We start from the raw sequence: 24,730 nt of genomic DNA on the forward strand, positions 1-24,730 counted from the left end.
TTTATTGCAGATTTGTGGTTGGAGACCAAAAAGCTGCCCTGAGTTACACTCGGGGTGAGTTTTGTAATATGAATAGTGTATTTCTACACAGCTTTCCAGCTGAAGGATGTCCAAGCATTTTGCAAGTTACATCACTTAAAGATGCTTCTTGTCCCTTCTCCAGATCCTTTTAATTTTAAATATATTTTTATGAGAGCTGGAGGTGGTGGTGGGAAAAGAAACATCACTGTGTTTCAAGTGTGCGAACTGACGCCTCTGCAGAGGGGAGTACGTTGCACTCCCTCCCCAGTTCTTAATAAGGACAGCCAATATTTAGCCCTCTGAGATCCAGGCTGTGTGCTCAGGAGAGACACTTGGTGCCAAGCACTTCCTCAGAGCAACCCTGTAAATTAACCTGGTGCCAGGGTCTGCAGTGCCTCCCCTACACATGTGTGTCCTCCCCCTGGTCTTCTGTAGCTGGGTATGCAGGCACAGAGTGAATTGGGTGTCCCAAGGGGCCCAGTTCCTTCTGTGTCACTGCTTCCCATCTGTTGGCATGGAAAAACAGTGGTGAGGAGAGTGACCCCAGTTTAGATGGGGCCTGTTTCAACCACTGAGATATAAATAATGAGCCCAGCCAAAAGTATTACAGAGCTGCTAGTTGGTCTCAGCTGCCCCTGGAGGTTTGCTGCCACCAGCTCGTGTCCCAAAAGGGTAAACAAAGCTCTGACAGGGGTAAAAGGTCCTACAGCTCTCCCAGATGATACAGTATCTGCCAAGAAATCTGTGAGACTGTGGTTCTCAGGCATGCTAAGGGCCAATTTCTATTTTCTTAGCTCCCTTTAACCTCTCCCTTCTCTTCCAAACAAAAATAGCAGAATTTTAATAGAGATTTCAAGTCAGAATGCTCCTGTTCCCATCTGAGCTGGTGGAAAGTTCCATGTGTTGCTGTGCAGATACTGCCACGTTTTCATTGACTTGAGTCCAGTAGAACTAAGAGGAAACATCTGTGGAGTGGGATAGCTCTGTGTTTGTCCCAGAAATTAATTGCTTCTGCTGGGAGTGTCGAGAGGCTGAAAGCTGTGCACTAGAGATGAGGAGTCTAGAAACTCCTGCTAGGCTTCTACTCATGTTGCCTAGAAAGCACACACCTGCAATTTACCTGTTTCACAGGGACAGCATTCCCCTCAAAGCAGAAAAGGGCTAGGCTCTAGGTCAGTGGACCCAAGCCCAGAAATCCTGTCTGCCTATGTTTTACAGCTAGAGTTCAACACTGTAATTGTGCAGTTTGGGGAGAAGAGGGGAGCTCATTCTGCCCTGGGGAGGCAATGGGGAGGAGCATGGCTGTCCCACCTGCAGTCAGGCTTTAAAAGAAGCCTTCCTTCAGCACAGCCTGGTGTAAAGACAAATTGGTGTGAGCCAGAGCTCACTCACAGCTCCTGTGAGTGTGCAAGTCTCTCTTCAAGCGATTTGGCACCTTGATTTGACACAGACAATAGGGTGTTTCTGTATTTGTTTTGTAAGCAGCAGTTACCTGAGGCTTACCCACTTCTGCTAGGACTGCCTCCAGCTTTTCTTTTGAACTGCAGCAGATGCCACTGCCCTCCTCAGCAGCAGGGTGTTCTCCAGCCCTGCTGTGGCACTGGTTTACTTTGCCTGTGGTCAGTGCCACTGTGGCACTCAGAGAGTTTGAGAAGCAAAGCTGTAACTGGTGAGACTGAGTGCTTCAGTCCTGACCCCAGAGCCTTGTTCTCCCTGTTCCTTTAACACACTAGAGAAAAATGCAAGAGCAGGTTTGCAACTGGTACTGAATCTCTTCAGCCATCAGCCTCTGATTTCTCACTGCTCCTCTTGTCTCCTAGTGCACTCCTGCCCCATTGCACTCCCTGCCCATGCAAGGCAGCTTTTCCTTCTAAGGCAAAATGTGGCTGCTCCTGATAGCTGTGCCTCACAGAGGCTTCTTTTCCTTTGTTCTTTTCCTTTTTCCTTCTTTTCCTTAGATCTGCATTTCTAGCGATTTTCTTGGAGCTGCATTTCTAGCTATCCAGGAACAAAGATGTTTTTGCTGTTGCTGCAAAACATCATTAGAATCTCAAACATGCTGCTGATGACTCCCTGGTGATGGTTTAAGCCTCCATTTCATTGACTGGAACACTTTTTAATAGAGCTGTGGTTATCTCTCGAGCTCTGTGAACATCTCTGTTGCCATCCTGATCTCAAGATCTGGGTAAGATGAGCAGCACAGGCGTGGCTGAGTTTTCATGTCACACCACTTGTTGATGAGATTTGTTCTCCTTTATTTAGACAGAGATCATCATAGTTGCTGCAGCCCCTTAGCTTGTACCTTCAGAGGACTAAGAAGGATTCTCAGGCCCTTTCTGATTTCCTGCACCCAGCTGGCTGTGGCAGGGATCCCTCCCTTCCAGAGGAGCTCTCTCCCTGCCCCTTCTCTCCGTGTTTTGGCAAATGGTAAGTTTGCCTGTTTCCACAGCTGGAAACCTATGGGTTGAAAAGTCATGATTTAAGTCCTACCTCTCTTTCGTCGCTCCAGTGAAAGGCCAACTTTAACACAATGAGGCTTTTCAAGACCATGGATTGCTTTCTTTCTGCTGTCTGATCATGCAAACTTTTCTATAAATTCAAAAAATTAAGGAATTCATGAACCTGAAGTTGAAATTCTCACATAATCCACAATTCAGCATGCACAGCAATCTAATACTCAAAAGTGAGAACAACATTAAATAAGTCTAAGCTGACAGATCTGCTGTCTACTTGCCAGTCTAAAAATACTGACCATCAAGTTCAGTGCTGACTTCACTTGAACTGATGCTGTGAGAGGCAGTGGACCTAGACAGGAATTCCTCCAGAGTTTTGGTGTTAAATTTGGACACTTCACTACAGTTTTCCTTTGGCTGTTTGGACTTTGGGATCTGGCTGGGGGGCAACACAAAGCAGTGAAGACAGATTACCTCTAGCCTACAGGAGCTACAGTCTCCAAACAAAAGGGAATGTGAGTCCTTTGGTGCAGCTCCTTTGCAAGCAGAAGGATTTTAAGCAGCTGATATTACTTGAACTGAAGTGCTCCACATTTGCATCTGGTCTAAAGCCCAAGGATCTACTGTAGAATGGATCCTTCTGTGCTGTAGCCCTTGGTGTACGTGGGGTAGGGATGCGAGCCATGCTTGACATGGGATATGATGGGAAGGTTCCCTCCTTAGGCTCAGAGCCAGTTTCCTGAAGTTGATGCTGGGGATAACATTTTGGCAAAATCCTTGGTTTTCCCCATCATTGTCCTTACGAAAACCGCCCTTTCCTGAACTGTTACTGCATTTCTTCTCAATTGGTCTCCAAAACAATGATCCATAGATTTGGCTCTCTTCATTTTAACCTGTTCCCATGTTTATGCTGGTGGAAATCAGGAATGATGCCAGCACGAGTTCAGGCAGCGGCTAATGAATATCAGAGATTTTCTTGTGCTAGCCCCACTTCCTCACACAGTGTTTGTTACTTTCCACTGCTGTTTCTCTCCTGTTCCTCTTTGATGGTACTGGGGTGCCACTGACACGCGGATCCTACCTGTCGGAACCCAGGAAATTCCCCTGGCTACCCTGGAGGACTCGAGCCCCTGCCCAGGGGGCTCAGAGAGCCCAAGACCCCTGTGCCTTTAATTTAGCCCTTGGAAAAAACAATTGCCAACCTTATATGAAGAATTACAAGACACAAAAGTTTAAGTAGAATGATAGTGAATTTATCAGAGGGTGAAAAATAGATTTTTGGGGTTTTTAGAATGGGGGTTCAGGGGCCAAGATGGAGGAATCTAGGCGTGTCCTGTCTTTCTGCTTCTTCTTCTTCTTGGCCTCCATCTTCTGCTGTGATGGTGGCACTTTTAGATTAGTTTAGAGTAGAAGCTCACTGTCATAACATAGGTAATAGGTATCAGAAAGTAATTGTAAACATTGTACATGTAGTTTTTAGTATAAAAAGATAACACCACCTCTGAGGTGGGTGGAGTCCCTCTCACTGTCTTGCTGAGCGGATCTCGGCTGGACAGGAGAAAGAATTTTATAGATAAGGAACAATAAACAACATTGAGACTGAGAACTGAAGAGCTCTGACTCCTTCTTCGACTGCCGGGCTGGGAAAAGAGACTTTCTAACACATCTTGGGATCACTCTGACCAGCAAGAGTCCTGAGACCTACCCTTGCAGAGTGGATGTCACCAAATCACAGAACATTCCAAGCTGGAAAGGACCCACAAGGATCATCAAGTCTGGCTTTAAGTGAATGGCCTGTACAGGGACTGACAACCCTGGCATTTTTAGCACCAGGCTCTAATGCACTGAGCTGATCTCAAGGGAGCAGAGGTGTGAATCCCAGTGTGCTGCCCTAGCCATGGATCAGGCCCCCAAGCTTCAGGGTCCCAAAAGTAAAGACGCTTTTGGGCCTCCCCTTTGCACTCCTGCTGTCAGTGCTGGCGGGGCAGGCAGGAGCCTTCCCAGGGAGGAGGAGCTTCAGGCAAAGAGCTGGCATCATTCAGCATTGGGGTGGCCTGCCTTTGAACTGGTGACTTAGCCCTGAAAGGCCAGCTCTGGTAATTGCTGATCTTGATAATGACCGTGTGAATGCTGTTATCCAGTCCACCCGGGCGCTTTCCAGCCATTATGCAGTGGTGCTGCCTCATTTCTTGGCTTGGCCACACCTGCTCTTTTCCTAGGAGCCAAAGCAAAACAGCCTCTGATCTTGCTGCCCATTTCCTTGCCTAGCTGGGCACAAAATCACAGGTCTGCATTGCTGCCAGGAGCATCCAGCTTCCTTTCATGGATTTATTCCAACTACTGTTTTGCTAACTGAAAGCCTTCCAAATTCAGCATCCCAGCCTACTTACTGGGTTTCCCAAAGCCACGTAAACTTTTCTGTCTGCTTCCCTGCGGCCCTGGAATGGTTTCCACAAGCATAGGTTCTTCTGCCCTCTTTCTTTCATCTCAAACCAGTTACCTTGCAATTAACAGGAGCTGCTCTCTCTCTAACCAGGAGTCTGGGCTTGAAACCAGGGAGTGAAGTGCCTTTACTGGGAAGTAAAATTTATAATTGCACAGATGTTAAAAATCATGGACAAAACCTTGGTTCCTTGGCATAATTTTAGTATTTGCTGATGACTTCCAGTTCTATTAGTTCATCTAATAAAAAGGATTACCTCTACTCACTTCCCACACCTCTCTCACATAAAGAAGTGTGAATCATGAGGATCTCAAATGCAAAGGAGCATTGAGAGCCCCATTATTTAACTGGAACTTCTGGCTTCAGCAGGAGCTTGGGCAGAGGATGGCTGTTGCCTTAAGCATCCTCATGCTGGATCCAATGCAGCAACACTTCAGCTTGCTCCCATCAGCTGGATGGGCCAGGGTTTATGAGCTTTTGTAATGTCAAGGATTTTTATTTTCAGTCTACACTGGACAGAATCGGAGCAAAGCCCCCTGTAGATAGTGTTACAGCTGGAGACAAGTGTTTTGAGTCTACTTGTTTTCATTTTTCTCATTTTTCAAGAAAAATGGTGGTGGCATCCAGCACAGGACCTGCTGGATGGTGCAGGGAGGGGTCTCCTTGGTGCAGACCTGTTCTTCAGGAACTAATGGAAAGCCACCCTGCCCTTCTTGTTTCAGATGGGCAACACTCCAGCTGGTCCCAGGCTGGAAATCTGAGGTTAGGAATTGCTGTCAGACTCCACACCACAGCAATCTGTTTCATGGGCAGCAGTAAAGGGAGCATTTTGATTTTTTCTCCAGCTTGGCAGCACATGAATCAAAGCAAAGGCAGGAGAGTGTATCTGTAGCCAAGGAAAACTTGGAGGTACTGAGTTACCTACCAAAAGTACTTTCAAGTTTCAAGGAAAACAAATGTGTTTTTGTGTAAGTGTCTGGCATCTCTTGGGCTCCATCCATCCCATTTTGGGATAGTCCAGGCAGGAGAACAGTAAATCCCCAAAATATGTATTTTCCAGTTTAAATTTGAGTGAGGGTTGGTGCACATGATAAAGAGCAGTGAAAATCAAACTGTTCCTCCTATGCTTCAAAAGCTTGGACTGTTCAGGTAGGACATCAGGGCAGGATTTTCCTTATTCAGCAGAAGTGTGAGGAAGGGTAACAGAGTGGTTGCCAAACTAACTCATTGGCAGCTCTTTTTCCAGTCACATCCCTGTTTATCTCAGATCTTTTATGCTCCTAGAACTCCAGAGTTTCACATTGTGCTGGGTGGCATCTTGCCTTAAATTATCAGAAGAGTTTTAAGGTTAATAGCTGATGTTTGGAGCACTTTGTTCTGCAAAATGCCCATCTTTCCTCCCTCCACATTAATTTCTTCCACTTGTTCAAACTGCTGCTGTTCCTCCTGTGGGGAAGGACTTACCTGCTTGAGTCGCAGCTGCTGAACAACCACACCACCCAAAAAACCAGGCAGTGGTCTTGGTTTAGGCTGCAGAGCTGCTCAGCACAGCCCAGCTGCTCTGAGAAGTCAGATCTGCAAAGGGGCCTTGAGGAGAATGGCTTTTTGTGGAACATGTGCCCCTGGTCCCAAGTCCCACTGGAGATCCCATGGAGAAGCAATGACAGCAGGATGACCCTACCAAAGCCACAGTGGGACTGCTTTTTAGAGGGTTAAGAGCCACCCTACACTCTGAGCAAGGAACTGGGGTGCTCAGTCCCCCCACCCGCTCCCTCTGCCGCTGTTGGTGCCTGGACATCCCTTGGGGCATCCCTGCTGAGGGGCAGGGGACAGGCAGGGGACAGGCGGCCCCTCTCTGCTCCCTCGGCCACCCAAGCGCTGTTTCACACCTGGCCTCGCTGTTGCCATCGCTGACACACGAGATCAAACTCGTGGCGTTGTGCTAAAAGCCACAGGAAATCCTTCCAGCTACACTCCCAGCCTTTCCTCATGTTTAGCTTAGCAGACTGTCGGTACATTCATTCCTCCTTTTTTGTAGCTTTTTTGTTTTGTTTGTTTTTTTCTTTTTTAACAAAAACAAGCGGCGTGCTAAGAACTGCAGCCCCCCTGGGAGGTGTTCAGCCTTGGCCGGAGCCGCCCGGGGCCGGGAGGCTGCGCTGGCCCGGGCTCAGCGGGAGCTCTCTGGGACAGCCATTCCCGCCTCCAGCCGCTGTCCGGGCGGCTGCGTGAGGGCAGAGCTGCTGCAGCTCCGCTCGCACCGGCATGGCGCTCCGGGCAGCCGGCCTCCTCCTCCTCCTCTGCCTCCTCTCCCTCGCCCAGCTCTCCGAGCAGCAGAACGGCAAAGCCCGGCAGAAACCGGCGGCTTCCAAGAAAGGTAAGGGGCAGCGGCAGCTTCCTTGCGAGGAAGGCTTGCAGGGCTTGGGGGGGCTGCAGTCAGCCCACTCGTCTGGGCATTTAACAGTGCTTTGGTGGAACTTCGCTAGAAAACATCTAAAAACCTAATAAAGCGTCTTCCTCCCCCCTTCCTCCGTGGGAATGATTGTGCAGCTCTTCTGTAAAATAGTGAGGGTATTGAGACGGTTCAGGTGGGTCCCCACCTTGAATAAATTTGTTGGGACAGCTTAGTCTGAATTTCAGAGGGAACATGTTTTCCGTGCTCCCTCTAAGGTTCATCCCAAGCTTTTCATCTAATAAACTCTCCCTTTCTATAACCCCCTCACCCTTTCTCATTCATTTTTCAGAAGCAAGTAAGTGGCAGATGACAAGCAATTTTGGAGATAAGAGCAGGCACAAAATAGCCAAGCCATTAAGCATCAACAGGGTTCTTAGTTTAAAACCACTGGCCTCGGGTGTGTTTCACAGTGGACACGAGCTCTGACTACTCAGGCTTGCACACACAAAGATGCCTGGGTTTTCTATTCCCTAGTGGGTTTGTTTCTCCTTCTCTTCTCCTGTTTTCCTCCTGTCCCATCCTTGACTCAGTGCTCATTAGGTGCAGGGGAAGGCAGGTGAGGTGAGGAAGCAGCGTGTGAGCTTTGCTTGCCTGCCTGATGTGTCCGACCGCAGCCGCCTGGGCTTGGACCGCTCCTTCATTTCCTACTTGGAATGAAGTGGGGAGCAAGGAAGAAGCATCCCTGGAATTCACTTGGCCAGGCTGCTGTCTACACTCACCCAGTGGCTATTTTTGTCAGATTCCATCCTTGAGAAATTTCTGCCTTTTCTCCCATTAGATCTTTCTATGAATTCACAAACTTAGCTGCTTATTCCACATCTTATTCTGCAGGACATGGAATAACAGAGAAAACAGTCTGACTGTTTTCTTGAGCAAAAAGTACCCCCTTGGGCTCATACAGGGCACATACATGCACTGCACTCACTGGAGGTACCAGGAGAGAGACATTTCGTAAAGAAATCCTGTTTTTCTCTAGGTGTCATTGCAACTGCTGTTTGTAATTGATTAGTGACAAGAAGGTGGGAGAAAAATCTCCTATTTGACAGGAAAATTTGGCTCTGATTTAAAAGCTTTTGAGGGGGGTGTCCTGAAAATCAAGCCGTCTGGACCAGCTGGTGGCAGGTTTTAGTCAATTTCTTTTCAAAGGAGAGATCATATTTTCTGTGGAGGAAAGGGAAAAACCCAGCAACTTGGCATTTTTTGATCAGTCCCATCCAGCCCCACAGGAACTCAGCTGCCCTGCTTGCACTGGAAACTTCCAGTATTTCTTGGTTAATATTTTTCAGATTTTTACCAATGCCTGAGGATAGGAAAAGAGGGAGAAAAGTGCTAAAAATCCCCTATGAAGCTCCTCTTCACCTACATCCAAGCCTGCCTGCCCAGCCACCAGAGGGGACAGGGCTCAGCCACTTCTGCTCTGAACAATGGCAGAATGGACCCATCTCATCTTCATCCAGGCATCCAGTACCCCCATCCTGGTTCCAGCCCTGCACTTTGCCTGGGAGGGTCAGGAATAGCAAAGCCACTGGAGGGTTGGTGTTTTTATTGGATTTTACTGGATTTTTTTTTTTTTAATCTATGCAACCAAACCACAAAAGTTAGAAAAGAAAGCACTGGTTTAAGCCAAGCTTTTTGTGTTGGCTTTTTAAAAAAAATTTCTTTACTTTTTTTTTAAATTACGGCTTATGTTTGGATCTGCTTCAGAATGAAAAATGATGCTATTTCAACATGAAAAAGCCAAACCACAGCATTTAGAAAATGCTGAGACAGCACATTCACTTTGCCTGCTGTTGTGTTTTTGCCCCTCAAAGTACTCCCTGGTTACTGTTCCAAATGCAGTAGCTCAGCAAACTCTCCCTCAGCCCCAGTGTATTGGGATACAGGTGGGATTTGCCCTTGACTGGCAGGTCTGGGGGTCTCATCCAAAAGAATGCCCGGGGGAGGCAGGCACTGGCATCCCTGCCTGGGCAGTGCTGACACCCCATGGCTGGAGGGTGCAGGCATCAGCCCTGAGGGGGCTCCCCTTGGTCACAGATGTGTTGGGGTGCTGGCATCATGGAAGGGAGCATCTTTGCATAGCTCTGACGTGTATTTCTGAGGTGATTTGAGATAGAAGTCAGTCTCTGGATGCTTAATTCAGTGGGTAGGGAGTAATTTGGGCTTCTTTTCTAATGCCACCTACTGCCCAAAATTTCAGTGTATTCTTGTCTGGGTGCTCTTCCCTGAAAATGCCTGTGAACATTTAGAGTGCTGTAAATCCAGTGTGGGTGGGTTCAGTCTCCTCCTTTGATCCAGGGACAGACTGCAATATGGGACCTGACTGTTCCACTTCATACCTTTGAAAAAATGCCTGGTGTCAGAAGAAATACTGGTGGCCAGAGAGCTTTGATGACAAACATTGTGAACCAGAGCAATGCTCATTCCTCTGGGGGACAGAAAGCTGTTTGGATCTCCAGGCAAAGCTAAGAAACATGTATATATATCCAAATTTCATACAGGAATAGTTAAGACATTAAAATTAAGTACAGAGGGATTTGTTTGTTTAGCATACAATTAGAGCGGGCGAGAGTTCCCATTTTTAGCTTTAAATACATTCCTGGCCAGGGTTTCAAACCAACAGACTATTTTGACCCACACTTCTGTGAGTCTCCTTTTGCTCTTGCCTCTGCCCATGCTTAATCCCTCTGCTCCTGGTCCTGCACAGGGACCCACTCCATCAGTATGCCAGCTGCCATCACAGAAAACCCAGACTGTAAACAGGCTTGATCCCAGGCTTCAGGAGGTGAGCCTTGAGGAAATGACAGCACTGAGACAAAAACCCATGGCAATAAAATAGACAACAATGTCTGTTGATATAGCCATGGTCCTCACTTTATAGCTGAAGGGTGGGTCAACCAGTCTTGGTTCTCTGTGAGATATCCCAGTGAATGCAGTGCTGTAGGAGCATCTTGTGGCCCAGGGTTTGGAAATGGAGACATGTCACCTCTCATGGCAGGGACCCTCAAGGTGAGAACCCACCAGCAAATCCAGCTGGAATTCCATAAGGAGCTGCCCCAGCAAGACTCATTGGCAGTGTCCTGCCACGACCTTTGGATGTTACTTAAACCTTAGAACATTTGTTCTGCTGCAAGACAGGCTTGCATGGGGAACAAAACCCCATGATTAATTAGCCATTTCCCACAAAGTGTTTTCATCAAAGGCAGCAAAATAATATCTAGTGCCTCAGTGTTAAGTGAATCCATTAAAGTTAATTGAGCAATGAGTAAAGTAAAGTTAATTGAGCAATGAGTAATGCCCTCCTCCTGATGTGTCTGGCTTTCATGTTCATGGCACCATGTAATCTTGGGTTGGTGGTTTTGACCTGCACCCAGGCTCCTTCCCTACTTGCCTGCCTTGGTGCCTCAGCTCCTTGGCCCTCAAGGAAACTCTTCCTCCTGCATTCATGGGCAAACTGTCCCCTTTCCTTTCAGCCCAGGAGAACCACTAGATGCTTTCAACATGAGAATTACTAGATGCATACCTCAATGTCTGATCTCCCACCACCTTCAAGGTGTAAATGGTCCCTTTGCTTCTGTCTAGGAGAAATCCAAGTACTGATTAATAGCTGGTTGGAGCTGTTGCAGAAGCAGCACACCTAGCAAGATGTAGGCTTTAAGAGCCAGCTCTCCAACCAAAGAGGTGTCTTCTCACAGCAGGAAAGCGTCTCTGGACACTGTTTGGGTACCTGCACTGGGGGTGATGAAGGTAGAGATGAGGCAGAGACAGCTGTGGTGATCCAAAGGATGGTGTGGTTGGTGGGCAGAGGCTGGTGGCTGGTGGTGCAGAGGCAGATCTAGTGGAGGTAGGATCTGCAGCCCTTCCAGCCCCTTCCTCCTGAGCATCAGCCTGGTGAGCAAAGTGCTTTCCTACTAACCCACCAATGACAGCAGACAAGAGGTGGGTGCAGCCAGGAGTGCACACAGAGAAGAACATCACATGTTAGGGTATTTAAGGGAAGCCAGGAGGGTGTGCTGTGACTAGAGAGAGAGAGAGAGAGAGAGGGAGAGAGAGTGTGCTTTTGAGGAATCTGAAAAAAATAAATCCTGTTCATCATTAGCTTCAAGTTGCCCACAAAACATTTGTGTGTGTCAGGACTTCTGTTCAGGCCGGGGTGTCCTCCTGCATTTTGGGAGCTTGACTCCAATGCAGCACATGCCCAATGACTCCTCTACACAAGGGTACCAGAGACAAGCCTGCACGTTGCAGTGCTCGTGCATGTCACCTCTTCCCCAGCACTGCCAACCCAAAAGGTGACCCCTGCAGCTGGAAGATGCATGGGGTCCACAGTCCCAAAACCTGAACCAGGAAAACAAGGTTGTAATTGATAGTGGAACCAGGCTGGCAAGCAAACACGCACTCTGATGGATGTGCAAGGGGACACAGGTGCTGACTTTGTGGATTCCTTTTGTTTATCCTGCTCTGAGGGCAAAGAAACATGGAGTTTTGATGATAGGAACAGATTTGGTTGCTTCCTCTGGGATACAACCAATATTTGTGCTCTTTCTTTGATTTCTCCAACAGATGGTGTGAGCCTCAAAATGATTGAAGACCTGAAGGCCATGATTGACAACATCTCTCAGGAGGTTGCTCTACTGAAGGAAAAGCAAGCACTCCAGACAGGTAAGGGGCTTGCTGAAGAACGCACAACTTTTACTTTGGGAGAGGAGCTGCTCATAACTGGCTGCAGTTGCTCCACATGTCTTGATGAGAGATGCCCGAGCAGCCCCCAGCAGCAAGCCCACCATGGGCAGAGAGGTTGGGAGATCAAAGCAGAGTGTGGGTCTATGCAATTCCCCTGGGCTGGTGAACCTCCTTGGGCAGTTAATGGCAGGAGCTGTGCAGTGTGGGGCCCCCCTCTTTATGTGCCTCCCATCTGGATATTCCTATGATGCTAAGCCAGATGTTCATTTTCCTTTATGAGGTGGAGGGATGGGATTTCGATTAGTCTGTGCTTTAACCAAATGTAGCTTACTCTTTTGTCAGACCCCAGTGAAATGGCAACCTGGTCTCTTCTACACACCATGGTATTGCCCAGGGCACTGCACTGCAGGGCAGTCCTGCTTCATTAAACATACACAGAGGACAGTCCCAAAATGTCCATCTTCCAGATGTGCTCCATAGTTATTCTGTGCAAACTCCACTGGCATCAGTAGGAGTAGGATTTGCAAAAGATGAAGCAGAAATGAGATGAAAATGCAAATTAAGGAGATTTTTCTCCTTAAAAGAAAAGGAACACAAGCAAAATCAAGGCTTTAGTTCCAAGCTCATATTCATTGAGAAGTAATTGGTTTGGATATTAATGTGTGGCTCTGATTAGGTATTGTTTGGCTACAGTACCCTGCACTCTTAAGGTTTAGAGATTAAAGAAAAGCAAAATAAATTGATAATCTTAAAACCAAAATCAGAGGCAAGTAGAAATTTCCTCTGAAGACCTCAAGCTATGCAAGCGCAACACTTCTGATCAAAGCTTATTAAAAAAGACTTTTTTTTTCATCTTGCATAATTAAGATGATTTAATTGGTATGCAGGCTTTTTCCCAAAACACTCCAACACCCGGCAGTACCCATGACAAACCATATTTCCAACAAACTCATCACAGAAAGAGTAGCATTGGCTGGGGAAGAGCAAGGCCAGGGGAAGGAGCATGAGGACCAAGGAGCATCAGCACCAGCAGAGCCCAGAAGGGTGGCAGAGGCACCCTGAAAATCCATTTCACCCAGTGATTTGCAGAGGGGGAGGGCACGTCTCCATGACTGTGTCCCACCCTGCGTAGGAGGAAAAGGGGCCCTTGGAATCCTGTGCTGCTAAGGGTCACTGTGCAGCCTAAGAAATTAAGTTTGTAATTTGGCTGCTGCGTTTGCGGCTGCTGCCTCTTCCTGGGCACCATTTTTAAACCAAATTCTCTTTCTGTCTTTTTTATTCTGTTGGTGTGGTAACCTCTCAGTCTGCCTGAAAGGCACCAAAATTAATCTGAAATGCTTTCTGGCGTTTTCGGAGACCAAGACGTACCACGAGGCCAGCGAGAGCTGCATCTCCCAGGGCGGCACGCTGAGCACGCCCCAGGGCGGTGAGGAGAACGACGCCCTCTACGACTACATGCGCAGGAGCATCGGCCCCGAGGCCGAGCTCTGGCTGGGCCTCAACGACATGGCCACGGAGGGCAGGTGGGTCGACATGACGGGCAGCCCCATCCGCTACAAGAACTGGGAGACTGAAATCACCACCCAGCCCGACGGCGGCAAGCTGGAAAACTGCGCAGCTTTGTCGGGGACTGCCAACGGCAAATGGTTCGACAAGAGGTGCCGAGAGCAGCTGCCCTACGTCTGCCAGTTCATGATCGTGTAGGGGCAGGGCCTCCCCCCTGCCCAGCCAGCCCAGAGCCCATCCTGGGCAGCGGGGTGATGGAGCTGTAGCTGTGTGTTTGCCTCCATGTCCATCCACACACCCTCATGCGCGTGTTCAGTAGAGTCACCCTTTGCAAAGAGAGTCACTGCGGCTCGCTGCCGGGTCATAGAGCCCCAGAGCATTTCCTTTGGCCACACTCAGCCCTGTTTGCAGCTGCACTACTCTTCCTAAGGCACAATTTATAGATATATATTTTTTTACACAGGGAATTTATTAGGACAGCTCAGTTGTTCCAGCAAAGAACCAGTCCAGCCTGGCATACAGCTGCCTCGGCTGCCCAGGGCTGTCACTCTGCAGTGTCCTTTCCCATTTTGCTGAGCTTTCTTGGGACACCAGCATAGGCAGTTTCTGCTTTCTTCTCTTGTTTTGCTTCCCCATAAGCCCTGGCAGCAATTTGTGAGAGTTCCGTGTTCCTCACAGTGTTCCAGTTCAGCCTTGTGAGGATCAAGGTCCTGTCTCAGCAAGCAGAGGGAGCTACTCCTGCTTTGCATTGAGAGATGCAGTTTGGCTTATTTGGTAGGATACCAGCTGCTCAACTAGTCAAATTTCATGTAGGAATGAATTAGCAAGTTACAGGCATATTTGATCCTCTTCTCACCAGCCAGAAGCCAGTTTCACTGACTTCAGTGGGACAGTAAGACCCACTGCCAGGCCCTTTGAAAAAAAAAATCCCATCAAAAGCTTTAATTGTGCAGCAGTATTAAGGGGAAAGCAGCAAAGATTGGAGCATAGTTAGTCAACAATATTACTAGAAATAGAAGATGTGTGTATTACATAAATAACAGAAATGTAATACTCTTAGGGAGTATGTTGCTATATAAAAATAACTATATTGAAAACAAGCCCCAGGACAACTCACTCCAGCAGCTTCAGGAATGACCTGACCTGTTCATATGACCGGAATCTAGATGAACTCGTCCAGTCTTTGCTGGTTCTTGGCAAACATAAATCTGCTGAGCACTGTTGTGCCAATATAGTCATGCCCAGCTGAAGGTCTGACCTCAGTGATTTTTTCTGAAAAAAGGTTTAAAGTAAAACAAAACAAAACTAAACTAAAAAAAAGCAAAAACAAAACAAAACCAAACCAAAGCAAAACAAAACAGAAAAACTCCCCAGCAATGGTGGGAAAGAAGTGCAGGTCACCCTGGCAGCTTAACAGAGCTTTGCTGGCTGTTGGCTAAAAGGTATCAGTGGTTCTTTTCAGTCCAGTGCTTGGCAATAACCCCTCCAGTTTGGGTCACAGGCCCTACACTTCCAGGTTGGAGGTGCCAAGACAGGATCCTGCCCGTGGGACAGGTATTCCAGTTTGCTGCTTTGTTTAAAAGCAGCATGGTGGTGGGTCTTCCAAACCATCAAGTCTGAGCCAAGCTGGAATCACACACACACACACAAATGCAGAGTGCACGCTTCTGAGGTTGTCACTATTGCCAAACTCTCCGCTGTTCAAATAACTATAAAATAAAAATATCTCTATAGCTTGCTGAAGGAATGGAGTTGTGTCCATGTGATTGGATTGGCTTTCTTCTACTTGTCTTTCTCTTCAGAGCAGCTCCAGGGATATATCTGAAGGCTTGAGATAACAAAGGCAGAGGGGAAAAGCAGGAAATGAGAGCCTCCCACCCTGTAGTACGCTTTATAGGATTCTCCACCTCCTTCCCTGTTATCATCCCAGTCACATGTCATACACAGGATACAGGCAAGGAATCCTTTTATAGGAAAATAGGATTTCCTTCCTTTCCTCCCTTGCTGCTGGGAAATTTCATCCTGAAATACAAGCTAACCCAGAAGGAAGATCCCTCCCTCAGCCCTGTTTGGCAGCACTAGTGGTGCTGGGGGAGATGGCACCTCAGCTCCCAGCATGGAACCAGTCCTTCCCAGGCTGCCTCCCACCTCCTCCACTATGAGCAGAGCTGCAGAGGCACCAGGAGTCCCTCTTCTTCACCCACTGAGGTGGTGATGACTTCTCCCTCCTCTCCAGCATCCCATGTAGGAGAGAAGACCATCCATGTAGAAGACAGTGCCTCACACCAGTCAGTGAAGTTTCAACTGCTGCAGGACTGCATGTGAAGTTAGGTCTCTTTTGCACAGCCCTTCAGTGAGCTTTACTTTGGACCCTGCTCCTGATGTTTTCCAGGGCTCTGCTGTAGGTCATGATTACACCCTACAAGCCAGCTTGTCTCAATATAAATCCTCTAGTTCCTTTGGCAGATGTTCCCTCCATCATCCTCATGTTTTGAGATACACATGAAGGCAAAGCAGCAACGCTGGAAAGATTGCTGGCTTTAATTCTGACTAGTCATAAACCACAAGGTCTTAAAACACAAATGTGTGGTCAGAGAAGTAAACTGAGGGCTTTTATGGAAAGAGGAACAGTGTGAAATCCATGGACCCTGCAATGCTGAGCTTCAGGGAAGTTGTAGGTGCTGGAGCTGGACCATCTTGGTATGGAGTGTGAATCTGAAAAACAGCCATGGAGATGGGTGCCAAAGGATATTCCCAGAGAGGACATGAAGAAGTCAATCTGTCAAATCTAAAAAATAACAAGTCGCTCTCGGCAGATTTCTTGCTTGTATCTGTCTTGCTCTCTGTTTTCACAAAGCTAAACTCCTGCCAGCACCATTCCTCATAGATGTTTTGCTCTTCTGAAGTTGGGAGGAGCACAGGGAAGGGTGGCTTTGCCCCTGCTGTACTTGTTGGATCTAGGATGACAAAGCTGACCTTGTAGTTTCCGTGCTACATTTGTAAGTTTCCTGTTATTCTTACAATCTTCTTCTTACTGTACAATATGAACTACAAATTTTCTTTGAAAAGCCAAAGAGGAGGAACTTTTAGAAGATTCCTCATCCTTCTTACCAGAGCAATGTTGCTTTATGTGTCCAACCCTGTGGTCACAGGGAATACCAGGATGGAGGGATTGAACAGGGGGCAGCCACTGGCTGCCTCCATAGGGAAACTGTCCTGAACACACGTGTTCCTCCCGCTGGGGGCCAGAAGAAGCATCACTTTTTGGATCTTTCATTAAATCCTTTGGCACTCAAGCCAGAGTGGAACATCTGCTGCCCATGAAGTGTGGTCCCAACCAAAGGCATGCAGACAAAAGGAAAGAAACCTCAACTCTTCCCCAAGGAAAAGGAAATGTGGAAGTGGCCATGTCTGAAACAATGTATTGTGATGCCTGCAATCCCTAATGAACCTCATGTTATTAAAAATAGAGGATGTGGTGTAAGACCTTGTGCCACTGGTGGCACTGCTCAGCTGCTTGTGGCTCTGTGATGCAGCAAAGATGAAGCATGAAATGTACATATATTTATATAAACAACAGAATTAAAGTTACTGGGTGAGCTACAGAAGGAGTTCCCTCAGCACTACGCCATCCACAGCTGACTTCAACAGAGCTGTGCTAACCCACCCCACTGATGGCCTCCACCCTAATTGACCATGGTCCAGGAGTTCAGGACCTGCTCCAGGTCTTTGCCTGAAGGTCCAGGTAAAGACCAAATAGTTCAGAGTGAAATGGTTAACCATAAAACAGGTAATGCCTTTCTGAAGTCTCTCAGCACAAGGACCAGAACAGCGCACTATTCACACACCCCAGCAGCCAGGTTGCTTTTGGCTTCAGTCAGTGAAAGGGCTGAGTAGGCAGAGGTGGGTAAGAATTTGGGAGCTGTGAGCCAAAAGCTTGTTTTGGGCCTTGGACACTTCTGTGGCACGGGGTAGTCCTAACAAGAAACCCAACCCCACGGCCCTGCTCCCTGTGCCTGCCCACCCAGCTCCGGTGTTTCTCAGACCAGAGGTTCTCTCCACATGAGGTGCACCCTCTCCCTGTCATCCTTTGCAAGGAACAGCCCCTCAGCACCTCTGCTCCTGCCTGGCACAGAGGGAACACACTTCCCACCTCTGTGGTTATAGAATGAGACCTCTGGTAGAATGAGCCTCAGAAGGGAGGGATCTCCTCTGCCCCTGAACCACTGAATCTTGTGATTCCTGTTGCCGTTACTGCTCACTGCTGCTCCTGTGCAAGCACTGAACTCCACTGCCAGTCTCTCTTTTGACAAATAAAATAAAAAGCTAAATTAAAGTTAACATTTCTCCATCTCAGAAGACACCACAGACAGGGAAGAAGCACAGATTTGTGAGATTCAGCAAACAGAGCTAAACCAAAACACCTCTGGGAGCATAAATATAAACCTGCTAGGGGAGGTCACTAAACTAATGGAGAGCATAAAAATAAACTCCTTGGGGATAGATGATAGGATATCAAGCTGTGGTGTACAAAACAAAACAAAAAAAAAGATGGTTTATTGCTTTTATATATAGAAGCACTCAGAGGGAGTCCAAAGGTAACAGCTGGGGACTGTTCCAAATACAGCTGAAAACAAATCACAACCATTTTAGCCTCACACCCAGCAGCCTCTCCACTCTGTCCTGTGCTGTGCAGACAGGTCAGTGTCTGCATCACGTCCCTGTGACTCCCCTGTCCAGCTGTGCTGGAGCCCGGGGCCATCCAAGCTGGCAGCAGCCACGAGGCACCCCAGGGCCTGCAGCATCTCTCCAGGAAGGAAGGAGAAACCCAAGATGCTGTGCTGCCAAGAGGTGAGGCCAGCTGCTGATCCCAGAACGTGGCTGCTCTCACTTCAGCCCTTCTAGAAAGCTGGCCCTGAGCCTGAGGCAGGGAACACAACACCTGAGCTGCTTGCCAGCCTGGCAATGGAGAGCATGTCTCAAGAAGCTGTGTTTAGAAAACACTGTTTGGGAAGCACAGCAGCTTGTAAAAGAAAATGCAGGAGGGAAAATAAAACCCACAACCTCTACTGCTTTGCAGCAATGCCCCATGGACAGCTTGGTTTCCCACTGCAGTGTCAGTAGCTTCTATTTCTATCACACCCATTAACAAGGATCCCAAAAGTGAGGTCTCTGCCATTCAATGGTTTACCCTGTTTCTGTGTTTCTCAGGGCCAGTGATGCCACATCTGGAGTGCCAGGTCTAGTTTTGAGCTCCCCAGCCCAGGAGGGGCATGGACCTAGTGAAGTGAGTGCAGGGAAGTAGAAGGGATTTGGGGAACTGTTGTGTGAGCAGAGAACAAGAACTGAGACTGCCCAGCCTGGAGAGCAGAAGGCTCAGGGGATCTCAAATGCCTGATGGGGAGGGTGAAGACAGAGCCATGGGCACAAACTGAAATACAAGAAATTCTGCTTAAAGAGAAGAGAATCCTTTTTCTCTGTGAGGGTAGTCAGACCCTGGCCAGGTTGCTGAGAGGGGCTGTGGAGCCTCAATCCTTGGAGACACTCAAAGCCTGACTGGACATGTGGCCCTGGCCAATGGGACCTTGCTCTGAGCAGGAGGTGCTCAGATCTGGTGATCTCCAGAGGTCCCTTTCAACTTCTGTGCAAACACAGCCACTGAGCAAGGGATCCTACATAACTTATTCCTCTTCTGCAGTCACAGGAGAAAAACAGGGATTTCAGGAGCAGACAGCTGACCTCAGACACCTGATGGACGAGCTGTCATGTAAACGCCTTCCTACAGAACAAGGTTAGCCAGAAAGCCAATAAAATAATCCCTTGTGGGAAGTGATTTCTACACTGTAGTGCTGCCAGAGCTCTAGATACTAACTAGGTCTTGCTGCTCTGCCAAGTGTGATCAGCAGACAAGAGCTGAAACTTAGTTATTCAACCAGAAGGAAACTGGAAACAAACTCCACCAAATCACCAAAAAGAAAATGAAATATATATATATATATTTAATATTAAATGTTTAATCCAAACACTCAGTTCAGGAGTGCACAGATGAAGATGTGAATTGGACCAACCACAGTGAAAGATTTGCTTTACTGTTAGAGCAGAAGAGTCCAAGGGCTGCTTGAATTTCATCTGGATTCATGTGCAATGTGGACATTGCTCTGTCACTGGGAAGGCATTGATCCAAAGCCCCTGAGTGTCAAGCCATGCTGACATGGGGGATCCAGGGCCCAGGAGATGGGCAATGGCACAGGTCCCACCTGCCCGAGCACCGACACACAGGTGCTGCAACACACCTTTATCAAGGTAGCTCTCACACTTTGTTCTATAATACATCAGGGCAGAAAGCCAAACCCCTAAATGACCTTAAACCAGTCAAATTTTAGGAAACACTCCAGGAATTGCACTGATTATAAACAGGGTTAAACAATTGGTTCCATTGAAGAGTGAGGACTTGGAAGGAGCTGTGTGGGTGGGGTGCTGTGTATCTACAGCAAGTGACTGACAAGTTTTGTACCCAGCCTAGAAACTGAACTTGCTTTCAGAAAAGAAGAACAATAATTAGTGGGGTTTGTTCCTAAATTAAAATGTATGCACCAAAAAAGAATGCAAACACGGCAAGTAGTTGTAGTGTATCACTGGAGAAAGGTAAACACTCCTGAAAGCATAGTACTAGGAAAAACTCACCTTACAGATGAAATATGGAGAGCTTGAAAACAGCCAGAAATCATCATTAACTTTGCCTTCTTTTAAACATTCAGAGAAATTGTTTGCCAGCCTCTATGAGTAGCCTATTTTTAAGCCTGCTGAAACTACAGACGTGGGTAGTGCTCACAGCCACTTATAAAACCACCTCATGACTTTGATCAGGTGATAAATGTCCATTAAAGAAGTAGAGCAGACAGCCCTGAAGGCCACACTGCAGGGAGCAAAGCAAATATTCAGCCTTTGGTTCATGTGCTAATGAGGGAGCTGGGATGACCCTGGAGGTTTTGAGTCTCAGGAACTGGCTGCATCGAGTGAGGCAGAGCTCAGTAGTGAGATATTGCCTTGTGGTCACCATCCTCTCACCTTCCCTGCAGGGCCAACAACACCACTCCTTTCCTGCTCTCCTTGCCCTTTCCCAGTGCCCTGAACTCACACTCCTTGGGAATTAAAGTTGATCGTTTCAGAGACAGGGACTTCAAGTTGCATTAAATTTGTGTATTAAAAAAAGCAAGAGACTTTATGGCTGTAAAGCTCTGGACCTTAAAATAGGATATACCAGAATGAGGTGGAATCACTCCAAAAGGAAACATAAAGGAAAAATCTCTAACCTCAGAACAAGCACTAAGTTTCAGCTTAATGATTAAAATTAAAATTGATACCTGAGCCTTCAAGAGTGAAGGGATGCACTGTTCTCATCATCTTTTTCTCCTTCGAGGTGGCAGGAAGGGGAATGTCTCTCCTTTGTTTTGCTCCTCAGTGACGGAAAGCCACCAAGTCATGACCTAAAGGACTGTGTGAATTGGTGGAGATGTTTCTGCTACAGTCAGTGTTCGTGAAGCAAGCACAGATTTTGTGAAGCATCTTGGGAAAAGGTCACTGGTAGAGATATGATCCACTGCACCATTCATGGAGCTGGGTTATTGTTCCGCAGCCTTCCACCTAATTTGGTGTATAATTAGGTGTTACTTATACAAGAGGTCATTCATGTCAAGAGAAGCAGTACTTTCCAGACTAATTTGAGTTTTTCCTACATATATTAATGCTTTCCCAAGTACCTCTCCAACTACTTGAGATATCAACTACTTCAAGTACTGCCTCTTCATTCAGCACTGAAGCAGCTTTGTGGCTGTTCTGTGGTGAAACCTGAGGACCTTGCAGTAACAAACTTCACACAGCAGCTTTACTGTATTCCAGTCAGGTTCAGGTGAGGCTAGAGTAAGAAATATATTGTAGACAGAGGTTTATAAGTATTTCACACCAACACTGAGAGAACACTCATCAAAAAAATTAGGTTCTGGAGACCTCTGTCTTGAATTTTGTTGATTGGGAGTGTGTGGAGAAAGGCAGACAAGACATGAAAATACAACAGTAGGACAAGAAAGGAGGGTGATGACAAAAATCCATCTTTCAGTGGTGTTTGAAGCAGATTCGTCAATGCATGGTTCAACCTCTGGAGCCTGAGCTGTCTTAGGTCCAGAAGTGCTCCTTTCCCAACCATAACTTGGGCACAGATTCCCCACAGGCTGTATTGGGAAGCACTCTTACAGAAATCCATCAACTCCTTTCAGCTGAAGCTGTATCTCGTCCTTTTACCCAAATGGGTGACCATAAAAACCTAAGAAGTGAGAGAATTTGACCTGCAGAACTGACCAGCCAAATGTATAAAATTTCAGAATACATAGGTATATGGCAAATTGCCCATTTCCCTAAGATGTTTGGCAAGCAAAAATATTGTCTTCTGAGATATTAGACACATACTTGAGCCCATATGCCCTGTTGTGATGGTTTAAGGTACTTAGAAATTTGTTTTTCAATAACCCAGAGAAGAGATATTAGAGAGAAAGATCTAATTGCTTGCTGGTTTTTTTATTGCTCTGAAAGATTAACCTATAAAATGTTCACCAAACAATCATACTGAAATATTTTATTAGGCCTTTGGTTACTTTTTAGGGTTTGCCTCTTGTTAAATAAACTCTCATTAACTTAAGGAAACTAACTTGGGAAAACATATTAACTGTTTATAAGCTTTTGAATGGGTAAAGCATTCAGCTGTGAAAGGAGTTAACAAGTATCTCAACAGGTTCGATTTGGCAGAAAGTAGAACAGTTGTAATTTACTATGCAAATGTGAAATCTAAAAAGATTCAAGCTGTTGAGCTAGCCCCTTACTAAAATGATAATTGTTATACAAAAATATTTATCACTGCGTTTTTCTTTAAAGCCCTCATTTCTGAGGATATCAGGGATGTTTTTCCAAGTAGCCTCACTGATAGTTTTTGTCTCATGGGAAGCTGCCATTGGATGTCCAGGTTTTCAAAGTTGAAAGCTTTAGGCTATCATGGCCCACAGTGCACATGCAGAATTTAGTATGAACAAAACTGTACTTAGCAGCTTAAACTGTAGAGCAGTAAGGGTTTTTTTCCCCTTTGAAATTAAGCCTGTATTGCAAAACAACACTTCTGTGCATTTGTTCCTGGGTTACTTTTTCTAGAAGCCAGCAATTAAATAAAAGTAGCATTCTGAGAGGAAAAACACACCACTAGTTTGCTTCTCCTTTATTTTAAAAAACCACACAGCACCTTTTAAATAAAAAGCATTTGCAATGATGAATTTGAAGCAGATGCTAAAACAATTTGGCTTAAGAGCCTGCAGTTCATACTCCTGAGACCAAGTGATGAATCTCATTTAAGGACAGGTTATCCTGTGCAGAAAACTAGATTTACAGATGTAATTAGCAACTGTTTTGCCACCATTAATCTCATGTAGGAAGGGAGGTGTCCATATGGGCTCTGTCTGCCATTTTTAGCCCTTAAGGTAAAGACCAGTATGGGATATTTTGGGATATTTTCCCCATCATGGCACGTGGCAAAGGTGATATAGATCACCTTCAGGCAAAACCATTCCCAAGGTTCCTGAGGAACACCCAAGCCTGTCCCCATTTAATTAAAGGAGGTGAAAGGGAAGTGCCCCCTTACCTCTCTCCATATTTACCCAAACCAACCCACCAGAGGATGCAGCCTCCAAAAGAAATGGCAACCAACAAGAGCAACCAACAACTGAAATTAAAATAAAAATTTAAATAAATTAACAATTTATTAAATTAAATATTAAAAGGAAACTAAGTATTAAATAAATGCAACTGGAAATTTTTAAAAAAACCTTTCAAAATTTTACTAAAAATTAATAAATAAATAAAAAAGGGAGCACACACTTTACATGAAACATTTAGTTGGTTCTAAACAATACTTTCTCAAATCAAATAACCTCCAGTTACAAAAAAAAAAAAAAAAAATAGTTCTGTTGCAAAGATGACTGGATACTGCCAAAACATTTTATCTCATTTTCTTCTGAGAAAACACTTTTCAGAAAGTGAGGTAATTTTTTCTAGTTTCCTATCTCAAAAAAGTGCTGTGTGCTGAGCGAGTGCTGCTCTGTTGAAGTATCTTTGACAGGATGCATCATGGCAGTCCTCTTCAGCTGTGAGTGACTGCAGCAGTTGTACCAGGACAAATGCACACATTTGTATACAAAATGCACTCACAAGTGGAGCAAGAACAAAGCAGTTGCTGGGTCTTTGAAGATCCATCTTGCCCAGAAGCGTAAAGCCCGGTTTGTGTGCGGCAGTATAGCAATTCCTTAAGACCAGAAATGGATACAGCCCAAACCACAAGAACCACCTTTTATGTGTTAAGTGTTGCTAATTGAAACAATTTGCCATGCTTCCTTTATGTCAAAGAAACTTCTGGCACGTTGTTTCAAAGTCCTTGTAAGAGGACTGTTCCTTCCTCCAGGCTGGATCAGTTCTCCCTGCCACAATTCCTCAGTTTTAATGAAGATCACTAAGCTGGATGTAGAAAGATGCTTATACTCAAGAAATATATCCTCCACTTTGTTTTTGTTTTTAGCTTCAAAGTTTTTGGGGAGGCAGATTTGCTCCCACCTTTGTGTACATCAGAGTCTGCAGTTAGATGCTGGCTGGTGAAGGTGTGCACGTGGATGAGTGATATCCAGTGTTTTGCTTTCTCCTTCCTTCCCCCCTGCTCTGTCACACTCACAGGTACCGCAGCATAGTTTCTTCAGAGTAACATGATTTTGTCCCCCTCTAGGGTCAAGGAGTTGAAGTCTGTTTGTCTGGTGTTTACAATAAAAATTACTTTCTCATTTCCTACAGGTGCTCTACAAATTTTTCTCTAATGCAACAAAAGAGTAACTTGGCTTTTGGGTCTATCTGGAAATGTAACTACACTATTCAGAAACAAGCTTAAAAATAAAGCAATTACTGAGTATTTTCATAGCTCATGATTGTCCAAACCTTACAAATTCAAGACCAAGAAGCAAGACGTATCTTTTCAGCTTTGCTGGTTTGGGCAACAAAACCCTGAGCTTCTCTTTGCTCTTTGGGCCAGGAGTTCTGCAACTGCTATCCTCCTATGGACACCCACCTTTCAATTAACAGCTAATCAGACTTAGA

General features: G+C 46.2%; 1 protein-coding gene across 1 annotated transcript; it reads left to right on the forward strand.

Annotated features, from left to right (window-relative positions):
* The first annotated feature begins 6,923 nt into the window (after window positions 1-6,923).
* Window positions 6,924-15,302, forward strand: CLEC3B (C-type lectin domain family 3 member B). The gene is made up of 3 exons (XM_071429603.1): window positions 6,924-7,291; window positions 11,930-12,028; window positions 13,353-15,302. The coding sequence occupies exons 1-3, from the start codon at window positions 7,180-7,182 to the stop codon at window positions 13,751-13,753; spliced, it is 612 nt and encodes a 203-aa protein (XP_071285704.1). The 5' UTR covers window positions 6,924-7,179; the 3' UTR covers window positions 13,754-15,302.
* The last annotated feature ends 9,428 nt before the right edge of the window (window positions 15,303-24,730 follow it).

Source organism: Agelaius tricolor, unplaced genomic scaffold (assembly GCF_023055355.1).
Source record: "Agelaius tricolor isolate 1412-34295 unplaced genomic scaffold, bAgeTri1.0.p SCAF_6, whole genome shotgun sequence".
NCBI lineage: Eukaryota > Metazoa > Chordata > Aves > Passeriformes > Icteridae > Agelaius > Agelaius tricolor.

What these genes read in the sequence shown, in the direction of transcription:
- CLEC3B (XM_071429603.1), top strand. Translation starts at nt 7,180, where the DNA reads ATGGCGCTCCGGGCAGCCGGCCTCCTCCTCCTCCTCTGCCTCCTCTCC. An exon ending in ACCGGCGGCTTCCAAGAAAG is followed by an intron (nt 7,292 to 11,929) that starts GTAAGGGGCAGC and finishes TTTCTCCAACAG; the next exon opens with ATGGTGTGAGCCTCAAAATG. An exon ending in AAAGCAAGCACTCCAGACAG is followed by an intron (nt 12,029 to 13,352) that starts GTAAGGGGCTTG and finishes GTAACCTCTCAG; the next exon opens with TCTGCCTGAAAGGCACCAAA.